Source organism: Corvus kubaryi, unplaced genomic scaffold (genome assembly GCF_017639235.1).
Source record: "Corvus kubaryi isolate FWS band 111438036 unplaced genomic scaffold, C.kubaryi_AGA036_p1.0 37262, whole genome shotgun sequence".
In the NCBI taxonomy this organism is placed as follows: domain Eukaryota; kingdom Metazoa; phylum Chordata; class Aves; order Passeriformes; family Corvidae; genus Corvus; species Corvus kubaryi.
The window spans coordinates 1,390,137-1,416,546 of record NW_024581078.1 but is presented as its reverse complement, the minus strand read 5'-3'; the positions used below and the strand labels follow the sequence as shown (position 1 = coordinate 1,416,546).

General features: G+C 51.5%; 2 protein-coding genes across 9 annotated transcripts in view; one reads left to right on the top strand and one right to left on the bottom strand.

Moving 5' to 3' along the window:
- Positions 1 to 1,493: 1,493 nt before the first annotated feature.
- LOC121662847 (cartilage oligomeric matrix protein) lies at positions 1,494 to 15,899 on the top strand. 2 transcript variants are annotated; one of them, XM_042024479.1, is made up of 20 exons: positions 1,494 to 1,957; positions 3,421 to 3,501; positions 3,842 to 3,927; positions 6,295 to 6,346; positions 7,233 to 7,405; positions 8,426 to 8,563; positions 9,488 to 9,565; positions 10,134 to 10,301; positions 10,889 to 10,993; positions 11,113 to 11,220; positions 11,483 to 11,642; positions 12,319 to 12,437; positions 12,751 to 12,803; positions 13,153 to 13,346; positions 13,711 to 13,889; positions 14,059 to 14,107; positions 14,324 to 14,520; positions 14,627 to 14,799; positions 15,035 to 15,174; positions 15,327 to 15,899. In XM_042024479.1, the coding sequence occupies exons 1-20, from the start codon at positions 1,888 to 1,890 to the stop codon at positions 15,371 to 15,373; spliced, it is 2,370 nt and encodes a 789-aa protein (XP_041880413.1). In that variant the 5' UTR covers positions 1,494 to 1,887; the 3' UTR covers positions 15,374 to 15,899. The 2 variants fall into 2 exon arrangements, with proteins under 2 accessions (XP_041880413.1, XP_041880414.1); XM_042024480.1 differs by lacking the exon at positions 3,421 to 3,501 and having other exon boundaries at positions 1,501 to 1,957.
- Positions 15,900 to 18,577: 2,678 nt separating this feature from the next.
- Positions 18,578 to 26,410, bottom strand: part of CRTC1 (CREB regulated transcription coactivator 1) — a 28,616-nt gene continuing 20,783 nt past the window's right edge. For 4 of the 7 annotated variants that reach the window (XM_042024463.1, XM_042024466.1, XM_042024469.1 and 1 more), the window contains 3 exons: positions 26,082 to 26,168; positions 24,580 to 24,760; positions 18,578 to 23,473 (listed from right to left, as the gene is read on the bottom strand). In XM_042024463.1, the coding sequence (XP_041880397.1) occupies positions 23,262 to 23,473; positions 24,580 to 24,760; positions 26,082 to 26,168 (480 nt within the window). In that variant the 3' untranslated portion in view covers positions 18,578 to 23,261. The remainder of the gene's footprint in view (positions 23,474 to 24,579; positions 24,761 to 26,081; positions 26,169 to 26,410) is intronic. The other 3 variants (XM_042024465.1, XM_042024468.1, XM_042024467.1) reach the window with 1 other exon arrangement.

Here is a 26,410-nt window from a genome sequence, read left to right as displayed (position 1 = left end):
AATTTTAAGGCCCTTCAGACCCAAACCATGCCATGATCCCATAATCCCTGATTCCATGATCCCACAGCTCCTTTTCCTGCAGAATGAGGGCTTTGGCTTCTCACTGCTCCCCACACAAAGCAGATTTTGGTCAGTTGTTCCCAAGGTGACCTCACGAGTGACCCCTGACCACTCTTCATTCCATGGGAGTTACATCTTGTCTTTCTGCTCTTTTATGACTTCTCCACAGTTTAAAAAAAACCCCTTTTTTGTAATGAATAGTTGGCAAAACCCTTTTTTATTAATGTCCTATCAGGCCTCTGGTGAAGTAATGTGCTTTTCCTTCAACCTCTGCACTGCCATAACAGGCACTGCTGGATTTCCTTGGAGTGGGAATGTGAAAATTCCGGATTGTTTTGGCTGCTCCTGCCCTCCCCAGCTGGATGAACCCCAATGATCACAGCTCTGGGTGAAAGATTTGATCCCTGAGGGATGTGGGACAGGGAATTTTTCAATCCCTCACTCCTCATTTGTTGCTGGAAAATCCAAATTATAAATCAGATTTCTCAGGACATCAGGGAGAAAAAATGGTATCTCTTATCTTCAGTAATAATAATGAGAATGGCATGGGGTTAATTTGTCCAGAAATGCCAAAAACTGGGAAATTCCATCGTTTTGATCCCACATGGATCAAATCCTTCAGGCTGTGGGCTGAGTGCCAGCAGAGGCAACTTGTGCCAGGCCAGCAGAGCCACCCAAATGTCACTAAGTGCAAATTATTTTATTTCCAGTGTGAATTTGCTGCAAGAAAGTGTAAAATCCGTGATGTTCCAGCATCCCTGGGACTCCAAACCGGGAATATTCCATTTATTTTGGGGCCTGTGTGGGCCCAGCAGCGCCCACAGGACCAGGCCCCGTCACCACAGGGACCTGGAGCTCTTCCTGAGCACGGGAGGTCTGAGGTTATAGCAGGAAAAAAATCCCATCTTTCTGTAAATATCCCAAATTCCTGCAGCTCCCACATTTTAAAGACTGAGCTCCTGTTTCCTGGGGCTTCCCTGAGCCTCTCTGGGGGTGTTTCGTGCTGGATTTCCAGGCCAAACTCTGGGAATGTGGCAGCAGGGGTTTGTCTCCAGGCCTTTCCTGACAGGTAACACTTCCACCTGGAATTTTTCTTGGAATTGGAAGATTCTTGGAAGGTTTTCCAGCTTTTCCTCGGCTGCTCCCGGGTTGATTCCTCAATCTGCTCCGTGTTTCCTGATGGGAAATGCTGGATGGAGACAAAAATCTGCAAATTCCCCCTTCTTTTCCCTCAGTTTTACACTTCATCCTTCCTTCAGGAATAAAAATGCCCCTCCAAGGATGTGCCCAATCCTTCTGGGACAGAATTTGGGAATAGAATCATGATCCAATGATTCTCCCCCAATTCTGAGTGGTGAAATTTGCCTGTGGGGAGCTTAAAGAGCTTTTTTCTGGAATTCTGGTGCACTCCAGATGTCTCAGAGCCTCTGTGAACAGTTTCAGAAGGAAAATCCGCCTGTGAATCATTGTCTGCCCCGTGTCTGTGAGGAAGAAACAAACCTCCACCCCCCCAAAAAAAAAGAATCCCTTGAATTCTGGAATTTTCTGACCTATTTTAGTACCAAGAAAAAAAAAAAAGGGCAAAAAAAAGAAATTTCAGCTCCTCTGCTGATGAGTTTCTCATATTGTTTACTTTTGCAACGTTCTCCGTGGAGGAGCAGCCAGGAATGACGTCCACCCCTCGTCCCAGCATCCGAGGGAGAACTCCAGGGGAAGGAATGTGGCTTCATAAATAGCAAACCACGAATGGGGAGCAGAGGCAAAGCTGCAGGTTCAGATCTCCCTGCAGGAGCAGCTGCTGCACCCACCCTGCCCTGAAATTCCGAGATGATTCCAGCTCTGGTTGTGTTTTTCCTCCTCTCCTGTCCCCTCTCCTTGTGTCAGCAGAGAAGAATAGGTAAGGGGTTTGAATTCTGATTTCATTCTGATTTAACTTGGGTTTAATTCTGATTTCATTCTGATTTAACTCGGATTTAATTCTGATTTAATTCTGATTTTATTCTGATTTTAGTTCTGATTTCATTCTTGTTTCATTCTGACTTAAGTTCTGATTTCATTCTGATTTTTTGGGGGGGGATTTTTAGGCTGCTCGGAAAATGCTGGGGGGTGGAAGGGGATAAAGAGGGAGGATGTTTCAGTGGAGCCTGAAAATGTTGAGGGATTTGGGGCTTTTGTAGGAAAACTGTGTAAATGCTCCGTGGGATTTTTCATCCGTTTCCCTCCTTTTTTTTTTTTTTTTAAGGAAAATATTTATTGTTGGGTTTTGTAAAGAGCTGCCAGAGACACTTTGCATTAATCTGCATTTTACATCTGAGTTAAGTTTAAAAGAACCCCCATCCCACAGAGTGTCCCAGCACAGAATCCCTGGATTTTCTGCACATGGAGCTCAGGGAAGCCCTGACCTCTAGGAATGGACAAATTCCACTTCTCCAAACGCTGTTTTTGGGGAATTCTCAGCTCCAGGAGGATCTGTGGGATCCAAATTAGTCCAAAATCCAAAATTTTACTGAAGAGGTTACAAATATTCACCAAACCCTTTTGGGAAGATCCACGAGGTTTCTGGGCTCGTTTGTCACATGGAAATGAGGAATTTTTGTTCAATCAGTGCCCCTTTGGCACTGGAAAATTCTCCCTGCTCAGGGATGCAGAGCCCAGATTCCAGCTGATTTTTTCCCCTGGACACACAGAGTTTTTTGTAGGATTTATTCCTGGTTCTCTTTTTGCTGTAGGTGAGGTGTGATTTCTGTTAAAGGACTGGTAAATCAAGGGAAAAAGAGAGAAATTATAGGAAATACAGAGAAATTATAGGGAAAAAAAAATTGAGAAATTACAGGGGAAAAAATTATGGGAAAAAGAAATTATGGAAAGAAGAAATTATAGAAGAAATAAAGGAATTAAAGGAATAAATGGAGAAGTTATGGAAAAATCAGAGAAATTCTAGGAAAAATAGAGACATTATAGCAAAATATGGAGTAATTATAGAAGAAATAGAGAAATTATAGGAAAAATAGAGAAATTAGGGAAAAAACCCAGAGAAATGAGGTCGTACATCCTCCTGGCCAACGAGGAATTGGACACTGGGATTTCATGGGAATCCCTGAATTGAACTCCGTGTCCAATTATCTTTTCACAATCAAATTCCCCTAAAAAACCCCTAAAACCCCAGAAAACCACGAGGTCCATCCCTCCCTCCCTTGGGCAGAGCCCAGATTTTTACCCCATCCCAAAAGGAGCCCCAAATCCAGACGGGAGGGAATAACCAGGATCCCCTTCCCCGGCTGAGCTCGGGAGCCCATCCCGACCCTCCAGCATTCCAGCTTTTCCCTGGATGAGCACACGCGTGTCCTTTGTATCCCAAAGATCCCAGCCGGCCACTCCAAAGTGCCGCCACCCGCAAAGAGCCCGCCTTCAGCAGGAATCCAGGGAATGCCTTGGGAACAGGTGAGGAGGCAGCAGCTGCTGGGCCCCTTTTCCACACTTGGGAGAGGCTCAGCCTCCGGGAGCAGAGCTTTTCCCAGCCCGGAATCCGGGATTTGCTGCTTTTGGCACCAAATCCCTTCCCAAGTGTGAAGTTCAGGGGTTGTGCCAAAGGAGCAGCTCCCACTGTGCCAGCGCGGAGCTGTTCTCTCCCTTCCGGCACTGCTGATCCCACTCCATGCCCAAATTCCAGCAAAAAACTCCCTGGGGTGGAGGCTGAATCCTGAATATGAAGTTATTCAATCCGTTGGATGATAAACCTGGGATCCTCTGGGATTTTCCCAACCATTTTGGCTTTTTTTAGGAGGAGAAGTTGGGCCAGAAATGCTGCAGGAGATGAGGGAAACCAATCGTGTGCTGCTGGAAGTTCGGGATTTGTTGAAGCAGCAGGTGGGTGAGGAGGGGGCCTAATTCCTGATTTCCTGGGGTCTGGGAATTCTCTGCTCGCTCTGGAATTGGGGAGCTGCTTCCTGAGCCTAATTCCTGATTTCCTGGGGTCTGGGAATTCTCTGCTCGCTCTGGAATTGGGGAGCTGCTTCCTGTGTGCAGGGAGCAGCAGATTATTGCTTCAAAACAGAATCCAGAGGTGGTTTCACATCGTATCTATAATTGGGAGATAAAGTTGGGGAAAGCCTCAAGTTGGGAAAAACTTCAAGGTGAAAAAAAACTTCCAAAGCTGGGAAAAAAATCCAGTTGAAAAAACCTTCACGTTGGGAAAAACAAGGTGAAAAAACCCTTCAAGTTGGGAAAAAACTCAACTTGAGCAACTCAAGCTGGAAATTTGAGTTGGAATCACTGGAAGTTCCTTTGAATTCCCAAATTCTCCTGCTTGGAGCTGAAACGTGGAGTGAACCTTTAGCAGGGACACACTGGGATGGGTTGAACTGGGAAAACAAAGTCACTTTTTCCTTGCCTTTGTGGGCTCAGGAGATCTGGGGAGAGGCCAAGTGTGGGAGACGGAGGAGCCCTCCCAGCCCTTTGTTGTGGTCCCTGGGAACATTTATGGAGCTCTCAGGTAAATAACATCCATCCTCCTCCAGATTTCAGGCTCCTCTCAGCATCTCCAAACCACCAAATGCAACCCGAAATTCGTGTCTGGATGTTTGGTGTCACTCGAGTCTCTTTTCTCTCCCTCAGCTTTAGGAGGAATAACCTCCATTTCCAGCATTCCCACCAGCAATCCCTGGCTGCAGCCACAGTATCCCTGGGCAGAGATTGTTTCCAAAATCCTGCTGTGACCAGACTGGCCACCATATGTGACACTCTGCATCCCCTTTTTCCTGCTGTTGTTTCAATCCTAAAAGCCCTCCTGGCTCCAGCAGTTTTTTAGGGAATTTGGAACTTCTTGGGTGCTCTTCCCCCGTTTCACCCAGGATTTTATCCGACGGTTTGCCTTCAACTCTGGGAAAGGGACAGAAAGGTTCCATTCTGCTGCAATTCCCGGTGGGAGCTGAGGGATTCCAGGGGCAGGGAGCTGGAATCCTGCAAAAACATCGGAGCTCCTCTCACATCCCAGGCCCTGCATAAAAACCCAGTGTTTGCTGGGAATCGGGGCAGCCAGGGCTCCTGGCAGCCTCCAGCAGCGATTCCAGTGCTCCCTTCCAGCTCCCAGGCAGATTTTCCTGTTTGTTCTTTCCCCCTCTTGCCACACTTTATTTTATTTTATTTTATTTTATTTTATTTTATTTCATTTCATTTCATTTCATTTCATTATTATTTAATTTCATTTTTATTTATTTTATTTCATTTTATTTTTTTATTTCATTTTATTTATTTTATTTTGTTTTGTTTTATTTAATCTTATTTCTTTTCTTTTCTTTTCTCTTCTTTTCATTTTCTTTTCCTTTTCTTTTATTTTCTTTTTTATCCACGTTTTTCTCAGCTGTCCCAAATCCTTTCCTCAGGAGCCAAACTCGCATTCCCAAGTGGGAAAACGAGGTGGAAATTCCTTCATCTGGGCAAAGATTTCCCAAAAAGTGACTTTCCCTTAAGTCAGCATCTTGGGCTGTTGGCAGTGAGGGTGCAATAAAAGCGATTAAAGGTCAGGTTGAGTCTCCAGAGCTAAAGGCTGGAGAATCCTTGGATATCCCTGAATCCTCTGCTCTCTGTCTCCCATTTCCAGTGGGAGATCTGGGATCTGGGATAGATCTATCTCTGCATATTCCAGAATTCCAAAGACACCCCAACAATCCCACCCTGTGCATCCCTGGGAGCGTTGTCCAAATATTCCCGGAGCTCTGGCAGCCTTTGGAATGTGACAATTCCCTGTTCAGTGCCCAGCACCCTCTGGGGGAAGAACCTTTCCCTGATCTCCATCCCAGCTCCATGTGGGAATATTTTCAAGGGGAGCCCAGAGGAAATCAGGAGGGAATTTCAGGAACAGATTCTAAATATCCACAAAAATGGCACCAGCAGTGCCCAGGGTTATTCCCAAGGGAATCTCCTCCTGCCTTCCCTCTCCAGCATTGCTGGATCAGCATCCCCAGGAGCAGAAAACAGATTTTTTTCCTCGTTTCTATGTGCTCAAGTGTTTTCTCCTCTGTGAGAGACCAACATCATCCTGTGGCAACAGTGGAATTCATCCAGGGAATGAATCCCAAAGGATGAACCACCGCATCTCCAGAGAATCCCCAAATTTTGGTGGCAGGAGCTGCTGGGTGGGAGCTGAGCAGGCCCAGCCACGATGCTTTGCTGGCGCTGGGAATCCTTGGATCCAAATCCCGCCCCTGGCTCAGCGTGGCTGTTGTTTCCTTCCAGATCAAGGAGATAACATTCCTGAAGAACACGGTCATGGAGTGCGATGCCTGCGGTGAGTGCCAGGGCTGAGTCCTCTGCTCAGCTGCCCCCTCTGGGTGCCAGCAAGGAGGGAAATGCCAGCGGTGCCCCTGTCCCCAAAGGGAACAGCCTGGATCACAGTTAGCCCCGGTTATTCCCAATATTTGGGAATTTTTTTGTGGCCCCCTGCACACAGGGATTGGTGCCCTGGGCTGCTCCCATGGCTCGAGGGCAGCTGGAGCTGGGGGAGCTTCCAAAAGCTTCTCTTTCCTTCCAGAATCCTGGAATGGTTTGGGTTGGAGGGACCTTAAGGATCATCCGGTGCCACTCCTGCCATGGGCAGGGGCACCTCCCACTATCCCAGGGCGCTCCAGCCTGGCCTGGGACACTTCCAGGGATCCAGGGGCAGCCACAGCTGCTCTGGGAATTCCATCCCAGCCCCTCCCCACCGTCACCAGGGAGGAATTCCTTCCCAATTTCCCATCCAACCCTGTGGGATCAGCCCAGGACTGGGGAGGTTCTGGGCTCTGAGCCCCTCATCCCCTAAATCCTTCTCTCCAGGGCTCTTTTCCATCCCTTCAGCCCCAGCCTTTGCTTCTCCCCCTCTGCCATGAGCTGTGGCAGATGAGAAGGTCCCTTCAGCCCAAACCATCAATGACTCCTGGGATTTCTTATTTATTTGTTGCCTGCTCTGCCTCAGAAATCTGTCAGCTGATGATCCTAAAGGTCCCTTCCAACCTAAACCATAATCCTGGGACTTCCCTCCACTTCCAGAATAGGGATTTCCCTCCATTCCCAAACAGGGATTTCCCTCCATTTCCACCCCTGGCAGAGACCAGGCAGGGATGCCCCAGCTGTGCCCACCCCAGGGAGGTGCTGGCAGTGCCAGCTCTGCCCTCACCACCCCTCTCATCCTGCAGGGATGCGGCCAGAGGTGACAGGTCCTGTCGTCACCATGACCCAGTTCAACCGGTGCCTCCCCAATCCCTGCTTCCCCGGAGTTCCCTGCACCGAGACTGGCGCCGGCTTCCGCTGCGGGCCCTGTCCCCCCGGGTATTCCGGGAACGGCACCCACTGCACCGACATCAACGAGGTAAAACACCCAGGGGCAGCCTGGAATCCACAGCACTGGCCCCATTTCCTTGGAATGTTCCAGGGTTTGCCCTGTGGTTGTCAGGGAAAGTCCTGGAATCCCTGCGGGAGCTGGAATTCTGTGCCTGGCCCTCCTCGCGCTCTCCCCAGGGAGGGTTTAGGGCCAGTCCAGCTGGGATTTCTCCCAACAGAATAAATCCTTAGGTTTGTGCCACACAGGGAAGGGAGTTTGGAAGAGCAGAGCGGCCTCCTGTGCTGATGAGTTGTTGGAGATAAGATTTATTAGGTGTGGAACGGGATCAAACACTTCCCAAATAATCCTTGAAACAGCAAACCTTAACCACAGGGCTTTGTCTCGGCCCTAAATCAAACCTTGCTGAGCAGACACTGTGGGGTTTTTTAGGAAATGTGGCTTTCCACCGATTTTAAGCTCTGTGTGTGTGCAAAGCTCTGCTCATCCACTGGTTTTTTGTAGGGCTCCTGAGTTCTGTGCTTCCCAAACCATATTCCTAAACTTGATTATCCCACTCTTGCAAAGCCTCAATTGCATTTCAATTTAAAAACCTGCTGAAGGCTCCATGAGAGATTTTGGGATTGTCAGTCCAAAATATGGGATCCACTGTATTCCTGTGATGCATCAGCCAGCACAGAGCATAAAAATCCAGGGAAAATAATGAAGTGTTGCAAACAGCAAAGCATTCACAGCAAATTTGGAAAGAGAGTGGTAAACAAGTAACTCTTGATGTGTTTCAAGGCCAGGGTGAGGAATTGTCCAGTTCCCTGGACTCTGAGGATTCCAGGAAGGAAAATGTGAAGCAAGAGCAGCTCCCTGCCCGGGCTCTGGTGTCACCTGAGGAGAATTAGATCTGCAAGTGGCTTTGTGACACCCGAGCTGGGGAAGCTCTCGAGGAACTTCTGGGCGATTTTACCTTCCTTAAAACTAAAAATCCGTGAGCTGGACGTGCCCCAGCCCTGGAGCTGCCCCCTGGCACAGCCCTGGGCACCCTCTCTCTTGTTTCAGTGCAATGCCAACCCCTGCTTCCCGAAAGTCCAGTGCATTAACACCAACCCCGGCTTCCGCTGCGACCCCTGCCCGCCCGGCTTCACCGGGCAGCTGCTGGAAGGGGTGGGAATGGTCTATGCCAGGGCCAACAAACAGGTAAGGGCCTGGAATGTTCCGTGTCCCTCAGAAACTGGGAATTCTCTCCCATCTGCAGCTGGGACTCAAAGGTCTTCGAAGAAACAGGAGGGAAACGGGAGGTGATGATTCCTAAAGGTGGAAGGGATTCCTGCCTGTGAGAGTGGGGAGAGGCTGGGATGGAATTCCCATCCCTGGAAGTGTCCAAGGCCAGCTTGGAGCACCCTGGGATAGTGGAAGGTGTCCCTGGGGGTGGGAATGGGATGATTAAAGGTCCTTCCCAACCCAAACCATTCTGGGATTCCGTGATTCCATATATTGGTGGGAATGCAGGGAGAGAGGAGAGTGCCCAGGACACCTCAGCCCCAGAGCCACCTCCCCTGTGCCAAACTGGGGCTGGACAGAGCATCCCAACAACCTCTGTGGCTGTGGAGCCATCCCAGGGATGGGAATGGGGATGGGGATGGGAATGGGGATGGGGATGGGGATGGGAACCCTTCCTGCTAGGATACAGAAGAGTTCACGCAGCTGCTGCCACCCCCTCCCAGCTTTCCTGACAGCTCCAGACAGGTGAAAGCCAAAATCCCAACAGCCTGGGCTGATTGGGGTTTTTAGGGATAACTGTCCCACAAAGGAGCACTCGAGGCTCCAGGTATTTGGTCATGGGATGCATCCATTGAGCTTCCAAGTCCATGGACCCCCTTCCATAGGGAGGATATTCCAGCAGCTCAGCTCAGAGCTCAGCTCTGTTCCCAGCCTGGAATCTCTGCTGGCTCTGGAAAGGGGGTCTGGAGTCCTGCTGGCATCTGCCTCAAGCTTGTCAGCAGGGAAACTTACCTGTCCTGGCCTAGTGAGGTGTGCCAGGGCTCTGCTCGTGCCCCTGGCCCTGCCCAGGTTCTGGGGTTTGGGGTGAAGGTGAAGGCGTGTCCTGTTCTCCCTGGGCAGGTGTGCACCGACATCAACGAGTGTGAGACCGGAGCTGCCAGGAACTGTGTCCCAAACTCCATCTGCATCAACACCCGGGTAAATCCTCAGGGATATGGAGAGGATCCAAGGGCCAGAGCCCCTCTGGAGCCAGGCTGGGAGAGCTGGGGGTGCTCAGCTGGAGAGGAGAAGGCTCCAGGGAGAGCTCCGAGCCCCTTGCAGGGCCTAAAGGGGCTCCAGGAGAGCTGGAGAGGGACTGGGGACAAGGCATGGAGGGACAGGACACAGGGAATGGCTTCACATTGGAAAAGGGGAATTTGGGTGGGATATCGGGAAGGAATTCCTCCCTGGGAGGGTGGGGAGGGGCTGGGCTGGAATTCCCAGAGCAGCTGTGGCTGCCCCTGGATCCATGGAAGTGTCCACGGCCAGGCTGGAGCACCCTGGGACAGTGGAAGCTGTCCCTGCCCATGGCAGGAGTGGCACCAGATGAGCTTTACTATCCCTTCCATCCCAAACCATTCCAGGATTCCCTGACATTCCTGGAGATCCTCGTGGATCTCTTTTCCCAGGCTCCCCATTCCCCGTGGCAAACCCAGCTGCCGAGGAAGGGCTGCAGCAGAGATTTGCCGGGATTTGCGTTCGAGTTCCTCCCCGTTTATCCCTGCAGGGATCCTACAAGTGCGGGGCCTGTAAGCCGGGCTTTGTGGGGGATCAGCTGAGCGGCTGCAGGAGCCAGACGGCGCCGGGGACACGGCGCTGCCCCAACGGCGAGATCAGCCCGTGCCACGAGAAAGCCGAGTGCATCGTGGAGAGGGACGGCTCCCTGTCCTGCCAGGTGCGGGGGGCTGCCCACAGCCAGCCCTGGCACCGGGGGGTGGTCCCACCCTATGGAGATTGGGGTCTGGTCCCACCCTGCTGCAGCTGGGCTCCGCTCCCAGCCCCGCGCCTGGGCTGTGCTCGCTCCGCGTTCCCGCATCCCGCGCTCCTCTCCCCGGGTCTGCCACTGCCCTCTCCTGGAGATCGCCCTTCCCAAACCAGCCCTGCTCGTCCCTGGCACCTGAGCCGCGGCCCCCGCTCCTCCCTGGGCTGCTCCGGCACCTCCGATCCGCTCCCGCTTCTTTGAGGTTTTGGTTTTTCCTGAAGCGCTGCCGGGCACGGAATTCCCTGGAGCTGAGCAGGGAGAATCCATCCAGCAACCTCAGATCCGACTCCTGCTGCCGCCTCTTCACAGCCTCAGCGCCGAGCAGAGAGCTGGATCTGAGCTGTCCAAGTTCCAGGAATGTTTCTCCCAGGCGTTTATTTCCCTGTGGGCTTTCACAGCCCCGGATTTGCAGCGTTTTGTGCCGGTCCTCTTGTGAAACCTTGGATTTCGGGGGGCTGTGGCCATCGGGGAGCTGATTTTGTGTCTCTGCTGCCTTCCAGTGCCTCGTGGGGTGGGCAGGGAACGGTTACGTGTGCGGGAAGGACACGGACATCGACGGAATCCCCGACGAGAAGCAGCGCTGCTCCGACAGGAAATGCCGCAAGGTGAGAGCAGCCGGCTCCCGTTCCTCAGGAAATCGGGAACTTCAATCCAGGACGGGATCGGGTGCTGCTGAGACCTCCAGAACTCGGCCTGGGTGACATTCCCGTGTCTCTCCTCGCAGGATAACTGCATGACCGTCCCCAACTCCGGCCAGGAGGATGCGGACAGGGACGGGATCGGAGACGCCTGCGACGACGATGCCGACGGAGACGGGATCCCGAACGCTGAGGTTCGAGTTGTGCTGCCCTTCCCAAAGCAGCAGTGGGAATTCAGAGGTCCCAGTGGGAATTCAGAGGTCCCAGTGGGAATTCAGAGGCTCCAGTGGGAATTTAGAGGCCTTGGTCTGGATGCTCTGAGGATCTAAAACCAGGCAGAGAAACATCTGGGCTCACAAGCGCTGGGAATTGGGGAGCCTGTCCTCAGTGAGGCCTGGCTGGGGACGCCCTGAGGAGGTGCTGGTGTCCCCAGCCCGTGTCCCTGTCCCTCTGCAGGACAACTGCGTGTACACGAGGAACACGGACCAGCGCAACGCCGACAAGGACAACTTTGGGGACGCGTGTGACAACTGCCGGCAGGTGAAGAACAACGACCAGAAGGACATCGATGGCGACGGGAAGGGCGACGAGTGTGACGATGACATGGATGGGGACGGTGAGAGCCGAGATCCAGACACGTTCCAGACTGATTCCTGCTGGGATCAGGCACAGCTCGGTTCCTGGGGTGACAGACTGGGCAGTCCCCGTGTCCTGGAGCTCAGCTCTGTCACAGGGTGGTGCTCACAACCTTTCATTTATTATCCCTTTTATTGCCCACAATCACACCCAGCCTCATCCTGGCTGCCTGGTGCTGCATTTCAAGGGAGACATTTGGGAATATCCAAGCTGCCAGCAGCTCCTGGCTTGAGGCTGGGGGTGTCAGGGCTGTCCCCTGGGGTGGACACGAACCTGGCTGGCTTTGGAAACTGAGCTGGTCACGATTTGCACAAAAGCTGCTCCCAGCAGCCAGGAATCCCCACTGCTGCTGGCCCCAGCCACGGGGAGTTACTGACAGAGAATTCCCAGTGCATCCAGGGCTGTTTGGGTACGGATGGGTCCTGCCAAGCTGCTCCAGCCTGGCCTGGGACACTTCCAGGGCCGGGGCAGCCACAGCTTTCTTGGGAACCTCATGTTCCCTGTGCTGCTCCTGGTGACACCCCGTGTGGGACAGCCCAGGGCTGGTTCCACCCCTGCTCAGGGGGAGCTCAACAAACACCATCCCCAAATCCTGAAATTGCTGCTTTATCTGTGAATTCTGGGTTTTTGTGGACCCACTCTGCCCTGTTTTCCAGGGATCAAAAACCCCATGGACAACTGCAGGAGAGTGCCCAACCCTGACCAGAGGGACAGGGACGGGGACGGCGTGGGGGACGCCTGTGACAGCTGCCCCACCCTCAGCAACCCTGACCAGGTACAGAACCCTCCCAGTTTCAGTCCTACAGGGTCATTCCTGTCACCCCAACAGTGCCTGTGTCACCTGCCCAGGTGACAATTCCAGCTGCCACCCTCCTGTGGCACAGAAGGAAATTCCCTCGGGAGCAAACGGCAGCCAGGGAGGAAGTTTGGCACCCTGGGCTCTCCCTTCCTGCCCTGTCCCAGTGCTGGAATTCCTCAGAATCCCCCCCAAAAATCCCACAGAAACTCTCCTGCTGTTGGCAGCTCTGTTCCCTATTCCTGCTCTTGATCTCTGGAAAATTTAAATTATTCTTCCTTTATCTTTCTAGAAAGACACCGACCACGATCTGGTGGGAGATGTCTGTGACACCAACCAGGACAGGTGAGACCTTGCTGTAAAAATTCAAAATTCCATTTATTTGTATGAAATCCTGGGGATGAAGGGGAAAAAAGGGGCTGTGACAACCTGGCCTGGCCTTATCCCATTAAAAAAGGAAGGTTTAGAGGTGGAATTGTCTTCAAAAAAAGTGACCACTGGAAGTAAGGACCATTCCCAGAGCTGTCCACACATTCCAGCAGGAATATTCCTGACCTTTTCTTGGTGTGACAAATACCTTGAAGGCCGAAATCCCCGATCCTGCTGCTCCTGCCGAGGATCCCAGCCCCTGGGAAGGTTTTCTGTGCTGGTGGCCGTGGCTAACGTGTCCCTGGCCCTGGCCCTGTCTCTGCAGTGATGGGGACGGGCACCAGGATTCCCGGGATAACTGCCCCACAGTGCCCAACAGCTCCCAGCTGGACACGGACAACGATGGGCTGGGGGACGAGTGTGACGACGACGACGACGACGACGGGATCCCGGATCTGAGGCCCCCCGGCCCCGACAACTGCAGGCTGGTCCCCAACCCCGGCCAGGAGGACTCCGATGGTGAGGGATGCATCCGTGTGGGGGCTCCTTGGGGGTTCCTGGGGTCGCTGCGAGCTCTGGAATCTACAGGGATTTGGGTTTCCTCGGGACTGACTCGAGCCAGGCCTGTGGCACTTGCAGATCTCCTCAACCCCAGCATCAGGATCATGTTTGGGATCATGTTTGGGATCATGTTTGGGATCGTGTTTGGGATCAGGTTCTCTCTTCCAGACGTGTCTGTGGTTTGAGGGGTTTCTCTGCAGCTCCTCGGGGTGTCCCAGCTCTGAGCAGCTCCTGGTGCTGCCCGAGGCTGAGCAAACCCAGAGCAAAGGGCAGGAGCAGCTGCTCCAGGCTCGTTCCTTCTCCTCCTCCTCCTCGTGCCCAGGGGACGGCGTGGGGAACCTGTGTGAGGACGACTTCGACAGGGACATGGTGATCGACAGGATCGACGTCTGCCCCGAGAACGCCGAGGTGACGCTCACCGACTTCAGGGCCTTCCAGACCGTGGTGCTGGACCCCGAGGGGGACGCTCAGATCGACCCCAACTGGATCGTCCTCAACCAGGTAGGGGAGAGCTCCAGCTGGGAACAATCCTGGATGGTTTTCCCTAAAAGACTCCGCAGCCTCCGTGGTTCTGCAGTGCCCAAATCCCAGAGTCGCAGCCCCGGAGCAGCACAAGAGGGAATTTGGTGTGTCTGGAACTGCAGTAACGAGTCACAATTCCTCCTTCCAGGGCATGGAGATTGTCCAGACCATGAACAGCGATCCTGGCCTGGCAGTAGGTGAGGAATTTACCTTTTCCCACTGGAAAATCATCACTTGGCGCAGCTTTGATTGGCCACTGCTTAATGATCCATCCACTGTTCCCTGTAGTCTCAGAGTCCAGATTCCCCTTGGCAAAATCCATCTCCCCAGCTGGAAGAGATCTTATAAATAGATGCAGTCCTGGGTCTGTTTAGTCCTGGAATGCAGAGTCTCTGTTCTCCTGCCCCTGACAGGGTACACAGCCTTTAACGGGGTGGACTTCGAGGGCACCTTCCACGTCAACACGGCCACGGACGACGACTACGCCGGGTTCATATTCGGGTACCAGGACAGCTCCAGCTTCTACGTGGTCATGTGGAAGCAGATGGAGCAGACCTACTGGCAGGCAAACCCCTTCCGGGCAGTGGCAGAGCCTGGAATTCAGCTGAAGGTAAAGGAACTCCGGAGCAGGAATTCCTTGGTGGATTTTTGCCTTGGCAGAAGCAGCTGTAGTGAATCCTTTCTGCACACACTGACCAGGCTCTGCTCTGTCCCAGGCAGTGAAATCCAAAACCGGCCCTGGGGAGTACCTCCGGAATTCCCTGTGGCACACGGGAGACACCACGGACCAGGTGAAGCTGCTCTGGAAAGACCCCCGGAATTCCGGCTGGAAGGACAAGACCTCCTACCGCTGGTTCCTGCAGCACCGGCCCCAGGTCGGCTACATCAGGTGAGGCTCTGCCCTCCCCTGCCCTCAGCTCCAGGCAGGACAATTCCCACTGGGAAAATCAGCCTCAGGGAATCCCAGAATGGGTTTGGGAGGGAACTCGTCCAGTTCCAACCTTGCCATGGGCAGGGATTCCACTATCCCAGGCTGCTCCAACCTGGCCTTGGACTCTCCCGGGGATGGAGCATCCAGGAGGCCTGGGGAGCTCCTGCTCAGTCCCTGCCCTGTTCCCCTCCAGGGCTCGGTTCTACGAAGGCTCTGAGGTCGTGGCAGACACCGGAGTTGTCCTGGACACCACCATGAGAGGGGGACGCCTCGGGGTCTTCTGCTTCTCCCAGGAGAACATCATCTGGTCCAACCTCCGTTACCGCTGCAACGGTGAGCTTGGCAAAGCAAACATGGAGTTCTTTCCCATTTTCCAGTTGTTCACTTGGACACCTGCACAGCCACGGGAATGGGGCAGCAAACAGGAGCTGAGTCCATTTTCCCTGCTGTTCCTGCTCCTGATCTCTCTTTGCTTCGATCCTCAGACACCATCCCAGAGGACTACGAGACGTTCCGGGTCCAGCAGGACTAATCCCCGTGGAGTGTCCCTCCAGCCCAACCTGCTTCCCAAACCGTGCTTGCTGCTGCTCTGGAATCCTGCCCCAAGAACTGTCAGCACCTCCCACTGCACCCTCACAGCCTCCAGCTCCTCTTCCCCAACAGCAAATCCCTTAAAACGCTCCACAAATCCTCTGGGAAGGGCAGAGGTGGAGACAGGGAGTGTGACCAGAAGCCCGAGCTGCTGCAAGCCCCAGCTCGCGGCTGTGCTGGAAGCTCCCTGCAGCAGCTGGGATGGTTGGAGGAAGTTTGGCGTGGATGATTCCCAGGAATCTTTCCCCTACTCCAAGGCTCCTGAGTGTGAATGTTGTTTTCCTTTTCGAGACCTGCTGCAAAGCAAACCCAGCACGAGTCTGAGAAGGACGCGCGGAGCAGCCTCGGTACAAGTTGCTCATTTTAATAAATAAAAAAGCACTTTAAGGAGAGTATCTTTGTTCTGGAATGTTGGATAATAAACACTTGGAATGTTGGATAATAAATTCTAGATTTCTCCTTGGTCACATGTGTGTCCTTTCCCCTCTTCTGAAGCTTTTCCCTTGCAGATGTGGAAGGGAGGAACCCTCCAGGGCTGAGCTCGGTGGGGCTGAGAGAGCCCTGGGCTGCATTGGGAATTTCCTTGGAAGTGCCAATGCAAGGAGGCACCTTTTCCTCAAGAACCTCCCTCTCCCACCCATCTCCTGGGTGAGAGCTCCGCCTGTTCAAGGCCACGTGTAAAACCCTCTCACCAGGCAGCTCTGGGCTCTGAAATTCTCATTTTTTCTTTCAAAATCCACCAACTCCCCCAGAATCCCCACCCCAGGGAGCCCCAAAGCTGAAGTGAAGCAGAGCTGCCACCAAGAGACCTCAGAACTCAGGGAGTGTTTCGGGGACAGTTTAAATTCAGACCTCACCATGTTTTAGAGCAGCTGCAGTTTCCTCTTGAAGAGTCCCCAGTTCAGTTTTCAACCAAAATAATCTGATTTTGCCGTTTCCTTATGGACACTGAACCCCCCCCCAAACCAACAACAAATGAAACAGAAAAAGCCGAGCAGCCAGAGGCAAAAACATTTGAATTTTATTCCATTTCCTTTACAAAGAATGCAAAGATACAAAGACAGAAGCATTCACACACAAAAAAAATAAAGGTGGGAAAGGATGTACACGGAGCTGAGCTGCGTTTTCACATCAGGCCTGGCTGCAAACACTTAAAGCCAACGTCAGTTTTCCACTTTACCCAGACAAAAACACAATAAATAAACCTTTGCTGGAGCAGGGACTTTTCCTGCATTTCTGTGCCCCTGCTGCTGCACCAAGCAGGGTTTGTTTGCATAAATCAGTGAAATCACACACAAATTGTCTGAATAGAAAAGGTTTTGCTTGTCCAGAGCAGCATTTTTGAGGCTGAAAATGCATCATTTTGGTTTTTTTTCCCCAAGCTCAACACCCTCCACCAGGTCGGGGTCAGCTGCCACTGAGTCAGAGACTCTGCTGGGTTGGGTTGGATAAAATCAAAGCTCCCCTTCAGGAAACACCTTCATTCCCCCTTCCACAGGGAATCCGGTCAGGGATGGGGCTCCCAAAAGGTCAGGAAGAGCTCCAAGTTGTGTCTGATTCCTCCCCAAAACAACCCCCAGAGCCTCCTGCCCTGTTTTGTCTGGGTTTTACGGTGCCCCAGGGCTGTGGATGTGTCCAGGGGATGCTGCCCCACCCCGGCCCCTCCGACTGCGCCGCTGCTCCTGCCAGAACACTCAGGATCCAACAAGGTTTGGTTTAATGAGCCTTAAACCCCCCAAAACTTCACCCCACAAACATCACAGAACTCCAATATCCGACATCTCTGCAAGGGCGGAAACATCACCTCTATCTCCTCATTTAATACCTTAAAAATTGCAAATTTGAGCCAAACTGAACCTTTTCCTCTCACAGGTGACATCAAACAGAAGCCAGGATATTTGGGAAGGGCTTTTCCTGCTGGACACACAGGAGAGATCTGGTTGAATTCCAAAAATTCCCTTTCTATGGCATAATTCAACTCAATTTCTATGAGCAAGTTCAAGCCCGTTGGTTTTTCCTTCAGAAATTTTACAACTCCAGTGACAGAAACCATTCTTGGGTTTAGAATGGAGACTTTGATCCCTTTTCTTTCCCTAAGCCACAGTGGGGAGGAGCAGGATTGAGGAATCCCTGGGAATGTTCAAGCAGCCACATGGAGCAACCCCAGCTCTGTGTCTGGAATTATGGGCTGGAGGATTCTCCAGTGGCTCACCTGGACCAGGAGGTGACATCAGGGTGGATTCCCCTGGGAGTGTCCCTTGTCCCCTCAGGGGCTGGGACACCGGGCAGGGAGATCAAAGACCCCAAGACAGAACCACCCCATGTCCAACTCCCAGCTCCAAGGTGGCTCCATCCCAACTCACCAGCACACGGAATGAAGGAAAACACCAAAACTTGACCCAAAGGACGTTAAAATCCAACAATTTTAGGCCTGACCCGAAGCCACCAGCACGGCCAGTCCCTCAGAGCTGCCTGTCCCTGTCCCCAAGGCCACCACGGCTCCAGAGCGTTCGGACAACGCTCCCAGGCACGGGGTGGAAGTTCCACCTCCACATGGGGAGAACTTTCTATGGAGGTGGCAGAGCCTGGAACAGCTCCAGGGAGGCCCTGGGGACATCCCAAACCCACCTGGACACGCTCCTGTGTCCCTGCTCCGGGTGGGCAGGGGTTGCACTGGGGGATCTCCAGAGGGCCCTTCCAAGCCCAGCTATTCCGGGATCATGGGGTCCTTGGGGTGTCCTGGGATGAGGATCCCTGTGGGTTCCTTCCAACAAGGGATATTCCAGGATTGCAGGGCTGGAATTGTAGGATTCGAACTCAAACCTCTGCTCTTTACTCCCAAGATTAATTCCCACACGGCCTAGCTGCGTTTGGGATTCTCTCCCTTTTTTTCCCCACGCTTTCCCATCCCATCCCTCCACCCCCTGAAGAAAAGAGCCAGCGGATTTTACCCCTTTAGGCCTTTATTTTGATAAAATTGGTCAAGCCCACATAAGGCAACGCACACATGGCTCCGCCCGCCCCCCGCCCGCCCCGACCGCCTCGGAAAATAAATAACACAAACCAAGAGAGGACTCCATGTAGTGTTTGGCTTTGCAGTATAGAAATTCCACACAATGATTTTGTTGTGTTGTTTTTTTTTTTGTTGTTGTTTTGTTTTGTTGGGTGTTTTTTTTTTTTCCTGTTTAAAAAGGTAAAAATGATTTATAATACACAGTCAGAATGTCGTGGTGCCCGCATAGAAAACCGACATGCAATCCATGCCTACACTGCGCCGTATAAATAAGATGCAACTCAAAATACAAAGAACAGGAACACTACAAAGTTCAATTCTAAGAGGGAGGGAGGTGTTTTGGGGTGGTTTTTTTTTTGTTGTTTTCCTGGTTGTTTTTTAAAAAGGACAGACACACGTAACAAAGGCTACCTGCGCTTTCACATTGCCATCACAGTGACGGGGGGGCCGTTGCTCCGAGGAATAAACGCGCTGGTTTTGGGGTTTCTCCCGAAAAAAAACAGCCAAGGTCGGGATCTACGGGGGGAGGAGGGGCCTTCCTGCTTCCTTCGTGTCCAGAGGGGGTTTCCAGGGTCTTTCCTTAATTGTTGATCCAAGTTTTTAGGACCGAGAGTTCGGTTTTGAGGGAAATGTAAGTGGTTTTGGACATTCTCAGGAGCTGCTTTTAGGTGAACTTGGGGCAGCTTTTGCTCTTGGAATCATGGAACTGAGGTTGGGAAAGAGCCACTGAATCAGGGCTGCAAAAGAATCACTGAATCGAGGTGGGAAAAGAATCTGAATCAAGGCTGGAAAAGAATCACCAAATTAAGGGTGGAAGAGAATTATGAAATCAAGGTTGGACAGGAACAACCAAACCAAGGCTGGAAAAGACCTCCAGGATCACCAAACCCAACCTCCTCTGAGCTGAAGGCTCATCCATGAGCGCTCTTAAAAATGGATTAACCAAAGAATTCATGAAACCTCCGAGGAGGTCGTGGAACACGCAAGGAACGAACAATTCCCGAACTGATTCCGCGGCTGTTTCTGGAAACGTTTTCCCCTCTTGAAAATGGAAATTAAGCCCAGGGGGCAGAGCCCAGCCCGGGCCGAGTGTGGGGGACAGGGGGCACAGGGGGGGCGGCTGGCAAGCGCTCCCTGCCATGCAGAAGCCGTGGGAGCCGGGCCCGGGTCACGCATGCGGCCGGTGCGGAGCCAGCGGGGCGGGAACGCCGAGGGAAAATCTATGTACAGGGAAAAGAGGGAAAAGAGGGAAAAGAGGGAAAAGAGGGAAAAGAGGGAAAAGAGGGAAAAGAGGGAAAAGAGCCTCCCTCCACCCCCCCCACAGCACCAGGGCTGGGTTTGCTTCTGGAAAAAAATCACAGTTTTGGATGCACCGAGGGTTTATTCCTGTTCTTCCCCATTGTATTGGCAAATGCAACAGTCTAGCTTGGGAATTTGGGAATGAATTCGTTATGGATATAAAAACACGGAGGGAGGGGGGGTCACTCAGCAGGGAGGGTAGGACAGTCACCCCTGGAGACACCAGACAGCTTCAACACCACTGAACTCAAACTCAGCAATAATAGCAATTAACACTATTTTCTCCTTGGGATTTTTTCTTGTTCTCCCTTTCTGCTCCCACCTGCAGGGAGGGAGCCCCACACAATGAGCACGGGAGTGCTGAACTTGAAATAAAAGCAGATTATTTGTGCTGGGAACACTTGGGGTCCGCTCCATGCTTTTCTCTGTGTTTGCTTCCAGATCAGCCTGATGCCACAAAAACTGGAATTTTAAGGAGAGAGAAGGGGGGGGGGAATCCCTCTGGGGCAGCTCCCACGTGAAAGGCTCCCCTTGGGGAAGGGAAAGGCAGGAGCTGCTGGAATTCCTGGATCTCAAAGGGTCGGGATGAGAAGCAGCTTTTCCCTGCCCACAGCTGGAGCCCATCCTGGCACACACAGCATTCCCACGGGGACATCCCAGCTCCTTCCCCTCTCCCAAGGGAGCAGAACCTGGATTTCTCTCAGCTGGATGGTCCCTCATTGTGACAGCTGCATCCAAGGTGTGTTATTTGAAATTAAGGCCATTTTCAAGGTCGACTTACAAGTGTAAGAAACAAAGAGCTCTTATTTACACACGGAGTTAAAAAACCGGGAAGGAGCCGGAGCCACAGCTCCCTGTCCGAGTCTCCAGTGAGGAATCTCAGCTCCTGCTCGGATGCTTCGCTCTGAAGTGACTCTGGTGTTAAAAAAATACATCACAGACAAGGATTGCCACATGCACGGGAGTCATTCCAACGGGAGAGCGACACGGAATTCCCACCGGAGCTACGGGAGCTGCACGAAGCGCTTTGGGCTCACACTGTACCTTCAGCAAAGGGCTCCGAGTCACCTGGGGCCCAAATTCCTCCTGGTTTTTCCAGGTTTCCTCCTGTTTGAGCTGCCTTTTATCCTCCTTAAACCGAAAAAGCGTGAGGGATCTGAAACAAGCAGCCACCAGGAGTGAGCGTGTCCTACCGGGCTCAAACCCTGCCAAAAAATCCCAAAACATTGCCAAGAGATGCGGGGAAACCTCTGGAGGGCATGGGGAAGGATAAAATAAAATAAAATAAAATAAAATAAAATAAAATAAAATAACCAAAAAAACCCCAAAAGACACAGGGAAGCCAAGAAAAAATTCCACATTTTTAGTGCAAATGGTCAACAAATGGCACGGAAGGTGAGCGGACGCCCCGGGATTGGGGAGATCCCGAGCCCGCTCCCGCTCAGCAGAGCAGGCAGGAATCTCAGCACGGCAGCCCACGGATTTCTGGAAGCACACAGAAACTTAGTATAACTCATTAGGAGCAGGAGAACTCAGGAGGGCAGTGAGAGGCCGTTAATTGCAGGAGGACTCTCATTAATTGCGGTGGAACTCGTTAAGAGCAGCCCAGCGCCGCTCCCGAGCAGGAACAAGGAGAAGCTTCCTGGGATTGGGAGTGCTGGGGGTTGGGATTTCCTCGGAAGGGCTGAGAAAGGGACAGGTCTGGAGGCAAAAAGCAAATCCAGGTGGTGCAGAAGGGGTGGGAAGGGGAACTGTGGGGGAACAAACCACAGCTGGTGTGGACTGGGAACTGGAATGGGATTTTAGGGAGGGTGTGGGGAATGAAATCCACGTGGCTGCTCCCAATCCTGGGTGGAATGGAAGTGCTTCCCTCTCCAGGGGCAGCTCACCGTCGGGGGTCACATTTTTAATTAGTTAATAAGACTCCAAATCACGTTAATTCCTGATTAATTCCTGCCTTTTCCTGTGCTGGGAGATGCTGTCCCCGTGCAGATCCCAGTGGAATGAGGATGTTCCATCAGTGCCCTGGGCAGGGAATATTAGCCCCTTTAAATTCACTCATTCCCAGAAATCTGGGAACCGCCATCGATCCGGCCACAGAGAAACCCCCAATTCCCAGTCTGAGGAATCTGGATGGGATCTTTCTAATTTGCAGCACAGAATATTCACCAGGGCCACCAGGAACAATCAATTCTCGATTTAATCCAACAGAATTTTGGAGGATTCAATCCTGGTCATTGTGTGGAGCAAGAGATTTTTTTCCCTCAGGTGAATGAAGGAATTTTTAAGTTCCAACCACTCTACTTTGCCTATTCCAAAGGAAAACATCTAAACTTGCCTTAGGCTCCCTTATTCCTGCTTAACATCTGTTTAAAATTCCAGTTAGTTTAAAAATACCTATATATATATAATATATATAATATATTTCTGGAATAAAACCACAAAAAAAATGTACTGTACAAGAGTTATGTAGAGTGCTTCCATTGGCTGTATGTAGTTGAGCTACTTTCCTAATATCCAAATATTTAAATAAAAAAAGAAAAAAAAAGAAATGACAACAACAACGACAAAAACAAAAAAGTCATAAATAAGTAACAGAATAAGTAATGAATAAGAATAAAAAAATTAAAAAATGATGATTCTACGAGCCTAGCATTGCTATGGAAATGCCCTTCCTGTTGCCCAGGAATCTCTCACAAAGTAAAAATTAGGATTATGCAGGTTAGTCTCTATTTTTTTTTAGCTGCTTTAAGATGTTCTGATCCTCTGTCTAATCAAGTAATGAATTATAGAACTTTCATGTGTGCTCAGAAATGCTCTCTATATATGTAGCCATATATAGAAATAGATATATATTACATATATATTTAAAAAAAAACCAAACCAACAAAACCAAACATAAAAAGCTTGGAAAAAAAATAGTGTTTAAAGTGGATTTTTGGGATTGGTGGCCGGCGGCGGCTCCGCTTTGCCGGGATTGCTGGGAAAGGAGGGAGGGACAAGAGGTTGGGGACACACCTGGGGATACCTCGAGGGAGGAACAGTGTCACAAAGCACAGTCACAATTCCAGGGGGTGGCAATGCAGGGATTTGCTTCCCACTCCGGGAGAGAGGAGGGGGCACAGCCGGGGCTCGCCCCTCCAGCCCCAAATTTCGGTGTTCGCCAGCATCTCCTGCCCTTCCTCAGCTGCCCAAACCCCTTCTCTAGTGCAAAGAGACATGGACAGCGTCCCGCCGGGGCTTTGGTGGGGGAAAGGGGGGCTCTGGAGAGGAAAAGGCCAACGGAAAACTGGAAAACCGGGAAACTCCTTACTGCTGGACGGCAACGAGCGGCTCGGGGGTGACATCGCTGGGCGCCACGGGGACGGGGGCTCGGCAGCGCGGCAAGCTCAGAACAACAAGCTGTGGTTACTCATTGTACAGGGGGACACGGAGCAGCTGCTCCGGCTGATCCTCCGGGACGGATCCTCCGGGACGGATCCTCCGGGACGGATCCTCCGCAAGAGCCCGGCCGGAGTCACAGCCGGTCCATCCGGAACGTGTCCTCTGTGGCGGGGTCGGTGAGGACCATGTCGGGGTCGTTGAGCATGTGCAGTCCATCCAAGGTCAAAGGGTCAATTTTGAGTTCATCCAGAGGGAACTGGGAATCCGTGTCGAAGCTGACGTCCCCCACTCCCGCCAAGGAGCTGGTCAGTTCTTTTGATAAGCTGGGGGGGGATTCTCCTGTCACTGCGGGGAGAAGAACACACAGGGGGTCACTCGGACAAACACCGGTCTGGAAGTCATCAAACAGCTCCCAAAAACCCTGGGAACATTTATGGAGCTCTCAGGTAAATAACATCCATCCTCCTCCAGATTTCAGGCTCCTCTCAGCATCTCCAAACCACCAAATGCAACCCAAAATTCGTGTCTGGATGTTTGGTGTCACTCGAGTCCCTTTTCTCTCCCTCAGCTTTAGGAGGAGTAACCTCCATTTCCAGCATTCCCACCAGCAATCCCTGGCTGCAGCCACAGTATCCCTGGGCAGAGATTGTTTCCAAAATCCTGCTGTGACCAGACTGGCCACCATATGTGACACTCCAACCCTTTGCTGGCCAGCTCGGGCTGAGCAGGGGAAGGAGTTTGGCTCTCACAGCTTCTCGCTGCGGCAGAGGATCCAGGGAATTCAGAGCCAGGGAAAATCCATAGGAAAACTGGTGCTCTACCTGTGTGCTGGGATTCCAGGTGAGGGGGACACTGGGACACACCTGGACTGGCACCGTGGCTCAGGTGAACAAACCCCTCAACAGCAACAATCCCCTTTTCCTTTCTTGGCTCAACAGAGAGAAACCCCAAGGCCGGGATCATGGAATATCCTGAGCTGGGAGGGACTCACAAGGATCATGGAATGCAGCTCCTGGCCGTGCACCGACACCCCAACAATCCCGCCCTGTCCCAGAGTGGTGTCCAAAGGCTCCTGGAGCTCTGGAAGCCTCAGGGCCAGGACCATTCCCTGGGGAGCCTGGGCAGTGCCCAGCACCCTCAGGGGGAAAGAACCTTTCCCTGCTTTCCATCCCAACCCCCTGACACAGCTCCAGCTGCTCCCTGGGTCCTGTCCCTGCTCCCAGAGATCGGAGCTGCCCCACGGGAGGAGCTACAGAACCCACAGAGTCTCCCTCAGTCTCCTCCTGAGTGTCAAGACCTTTTCCCATCCCTGAATCCCAACTTTGGACACTCCAACAGCTTCAGATCTCCCGAGGTGCCCCAGGTGAGGAGCAGGACAACCTCTTCCCTCTGCCACCAACACCACAGGGCCCGGTGCCCCCCTGGGAACGGCATTCCCAGGCCGGAGTTACCTGTCAGGATGATGTTGGGGATGTTGCCGTGGCTGGAGTAGTTGAGCTGCTGCGAGTCCTGCAGGCTGCCGTGGCTGCCCGTCAGTCCCATCATGGCAGCCTGGGAGTAGTTGAGGGTGGAGCAGGGGCTGTACAGGCTGTTGGAGCTGATGGCGTTCTCGATCATGTTGAACTGCTCCAGCTGCAGAGCAACACGGGAATTGTTAAATCCCAACCTCGGGAAGGACAGCGGGGACAACGGACACGGCTCGAGGACGGGACGAGAGACAGGCAAACAAATTCATCTTTAGCTTTGGTGCTCAAAGAGGGGCTGTTGGCCCTGAGCTTCCCGGGATATTTCCTGCCCAATTCGGAGGAGGGGGAGGAAGATGCACAAATCAAACTGGGCCGTGGGAATCAGGAGAACGAAAGAAAAGGGAGGTTTTAAAGGAAAAGAAAGGGAGTTCAGGCTCGCCCTGAGGTCTCTGCCCACCAGAATTCCCTCTCTGGACACATTCCTGGTTTAAGTATTCCATAATTTAATGAATCCGTGCTCTGGTCGGCCAAACCAAGGGAGGCTCTGACTATTCCCAAATAAAACCAGCCATGGATTATTCCCAAACTCTGGAGTCAATCACCTACAACTGACTCCTTCCCAACTGCAATTCTAGCCACAAATGTGGAGCTGGAAATATTTAATGATTTTAATTTTTCAATGTATTTCCATGATGTTTAATTTTAAATTTTTTTCGGTGTTTTAAATTTTGTCCAATTTATTTTCATTCTTTTAAAGATTTTGGTTTGTCATTTTAGAATTTAATTTCATTATTTTAATTTGCAACATTTGCATTATTTTAAAAAATTCATTATTTTAAAAATTTCTTTTCATTATTTAAAAAATGTCTTTTCAAAGCTCATTCTCATTATTTTAAAATATATTTTCATTCTTTTTCCTTTCAAATTTTATTGCTTATCCCTTTTAAAGTTGTCATTACTTCTCCTTATTCCGTCTCCTTATTTTTCCTTCTTAAAATGAATTTTCATTATTTTAAAATTTCTTTTTCAGTATTTTTCCTCTTTCAAATTTCATTATTTTTCCCTTTTAAAGCTCATTTCCATTTTAAAATTCTCACTATTTTTCCTCTTCCAAACTACCTTATGTTTCCTTTTTCAAGCTGATTTTCACTGCTTTAACATTTTCTTTTCACTCTTTTCCCTTTTCAAAGCTGCCTGACATTATTTTCACTTTTAAAAGCTTCATTATTCTTATTATTTTTTTTTTAATTGCTTTCCCTTTTATTTTTTTTTGGCAGAACATTTTAAACACCTACGTGGGAGTGGGAGGACAGAGAGTGAGGAGGGGGAAAAACCAAACAAAACAAGAAACTGCTGAGTAACACAAACAAAAAGAAGGAAAACTCTACATGGACAGAACGGGGACGTGACAGAAAATTAACTGGGAATTAACTGGCATTAATTTGATGTGGGAGAGGCCGAGCCAGGCCCGAGATGAATTTGCTCACCTGGTGGGAGAGGGCATTAGCCTGCCTAGCTGTCATCTGCTGCTCATAATAGGAGTCCCCAAAAACACTGCCCAGCATGGAAGAATGCTGAAAACAAAACAGAGGCTTTATGGTGCAAAATCCCAAATTCCTCCCCCGGCTCTCCCGGCACCGGGAATTCCAGAGAAATCTGCACGGAGCGGGCGGGAATCGCCCGGGGCCCGCACGAGTCCTCCGGGGCACAGAGGATCCCACAGGATCCCAGGGGATCCACACGGAGCAGGCGGGAATCCCACAGGGCCCAGGGGATCCACACGGAGCAGGAGGGAATCCCACAGGGCCCAGGGGAT

What these genes read in the sequence shown, in the direction of transcription:
- LOC121662847 (XM_042024479.1), top strand. Translation starts at nt 1,888, where the DNA reads ATGATTCCAGCTCTGGTTGTGTTTTTCCTCCTCTCCTGTCCCCTCTCC. An exon ending in GTGTCAGCAGAGAAGAATAG is followed by an intron (nt 1,958 to 3,420) that starts GTAAGGGGTTTG and finishes TGTATCCCAAAG; the next exon opens with ATCCCAGCCGGCCACTCCAA. An exon ending in GGGATTTGTTGAAGCAGCAG is followed by an intron (nt 3,928 to 6,294) that starts GTGGGTGAGGAG and finishes GTTTCCTTCCAG; the next exon opens with ATCAAGGAGATAACATTCCT.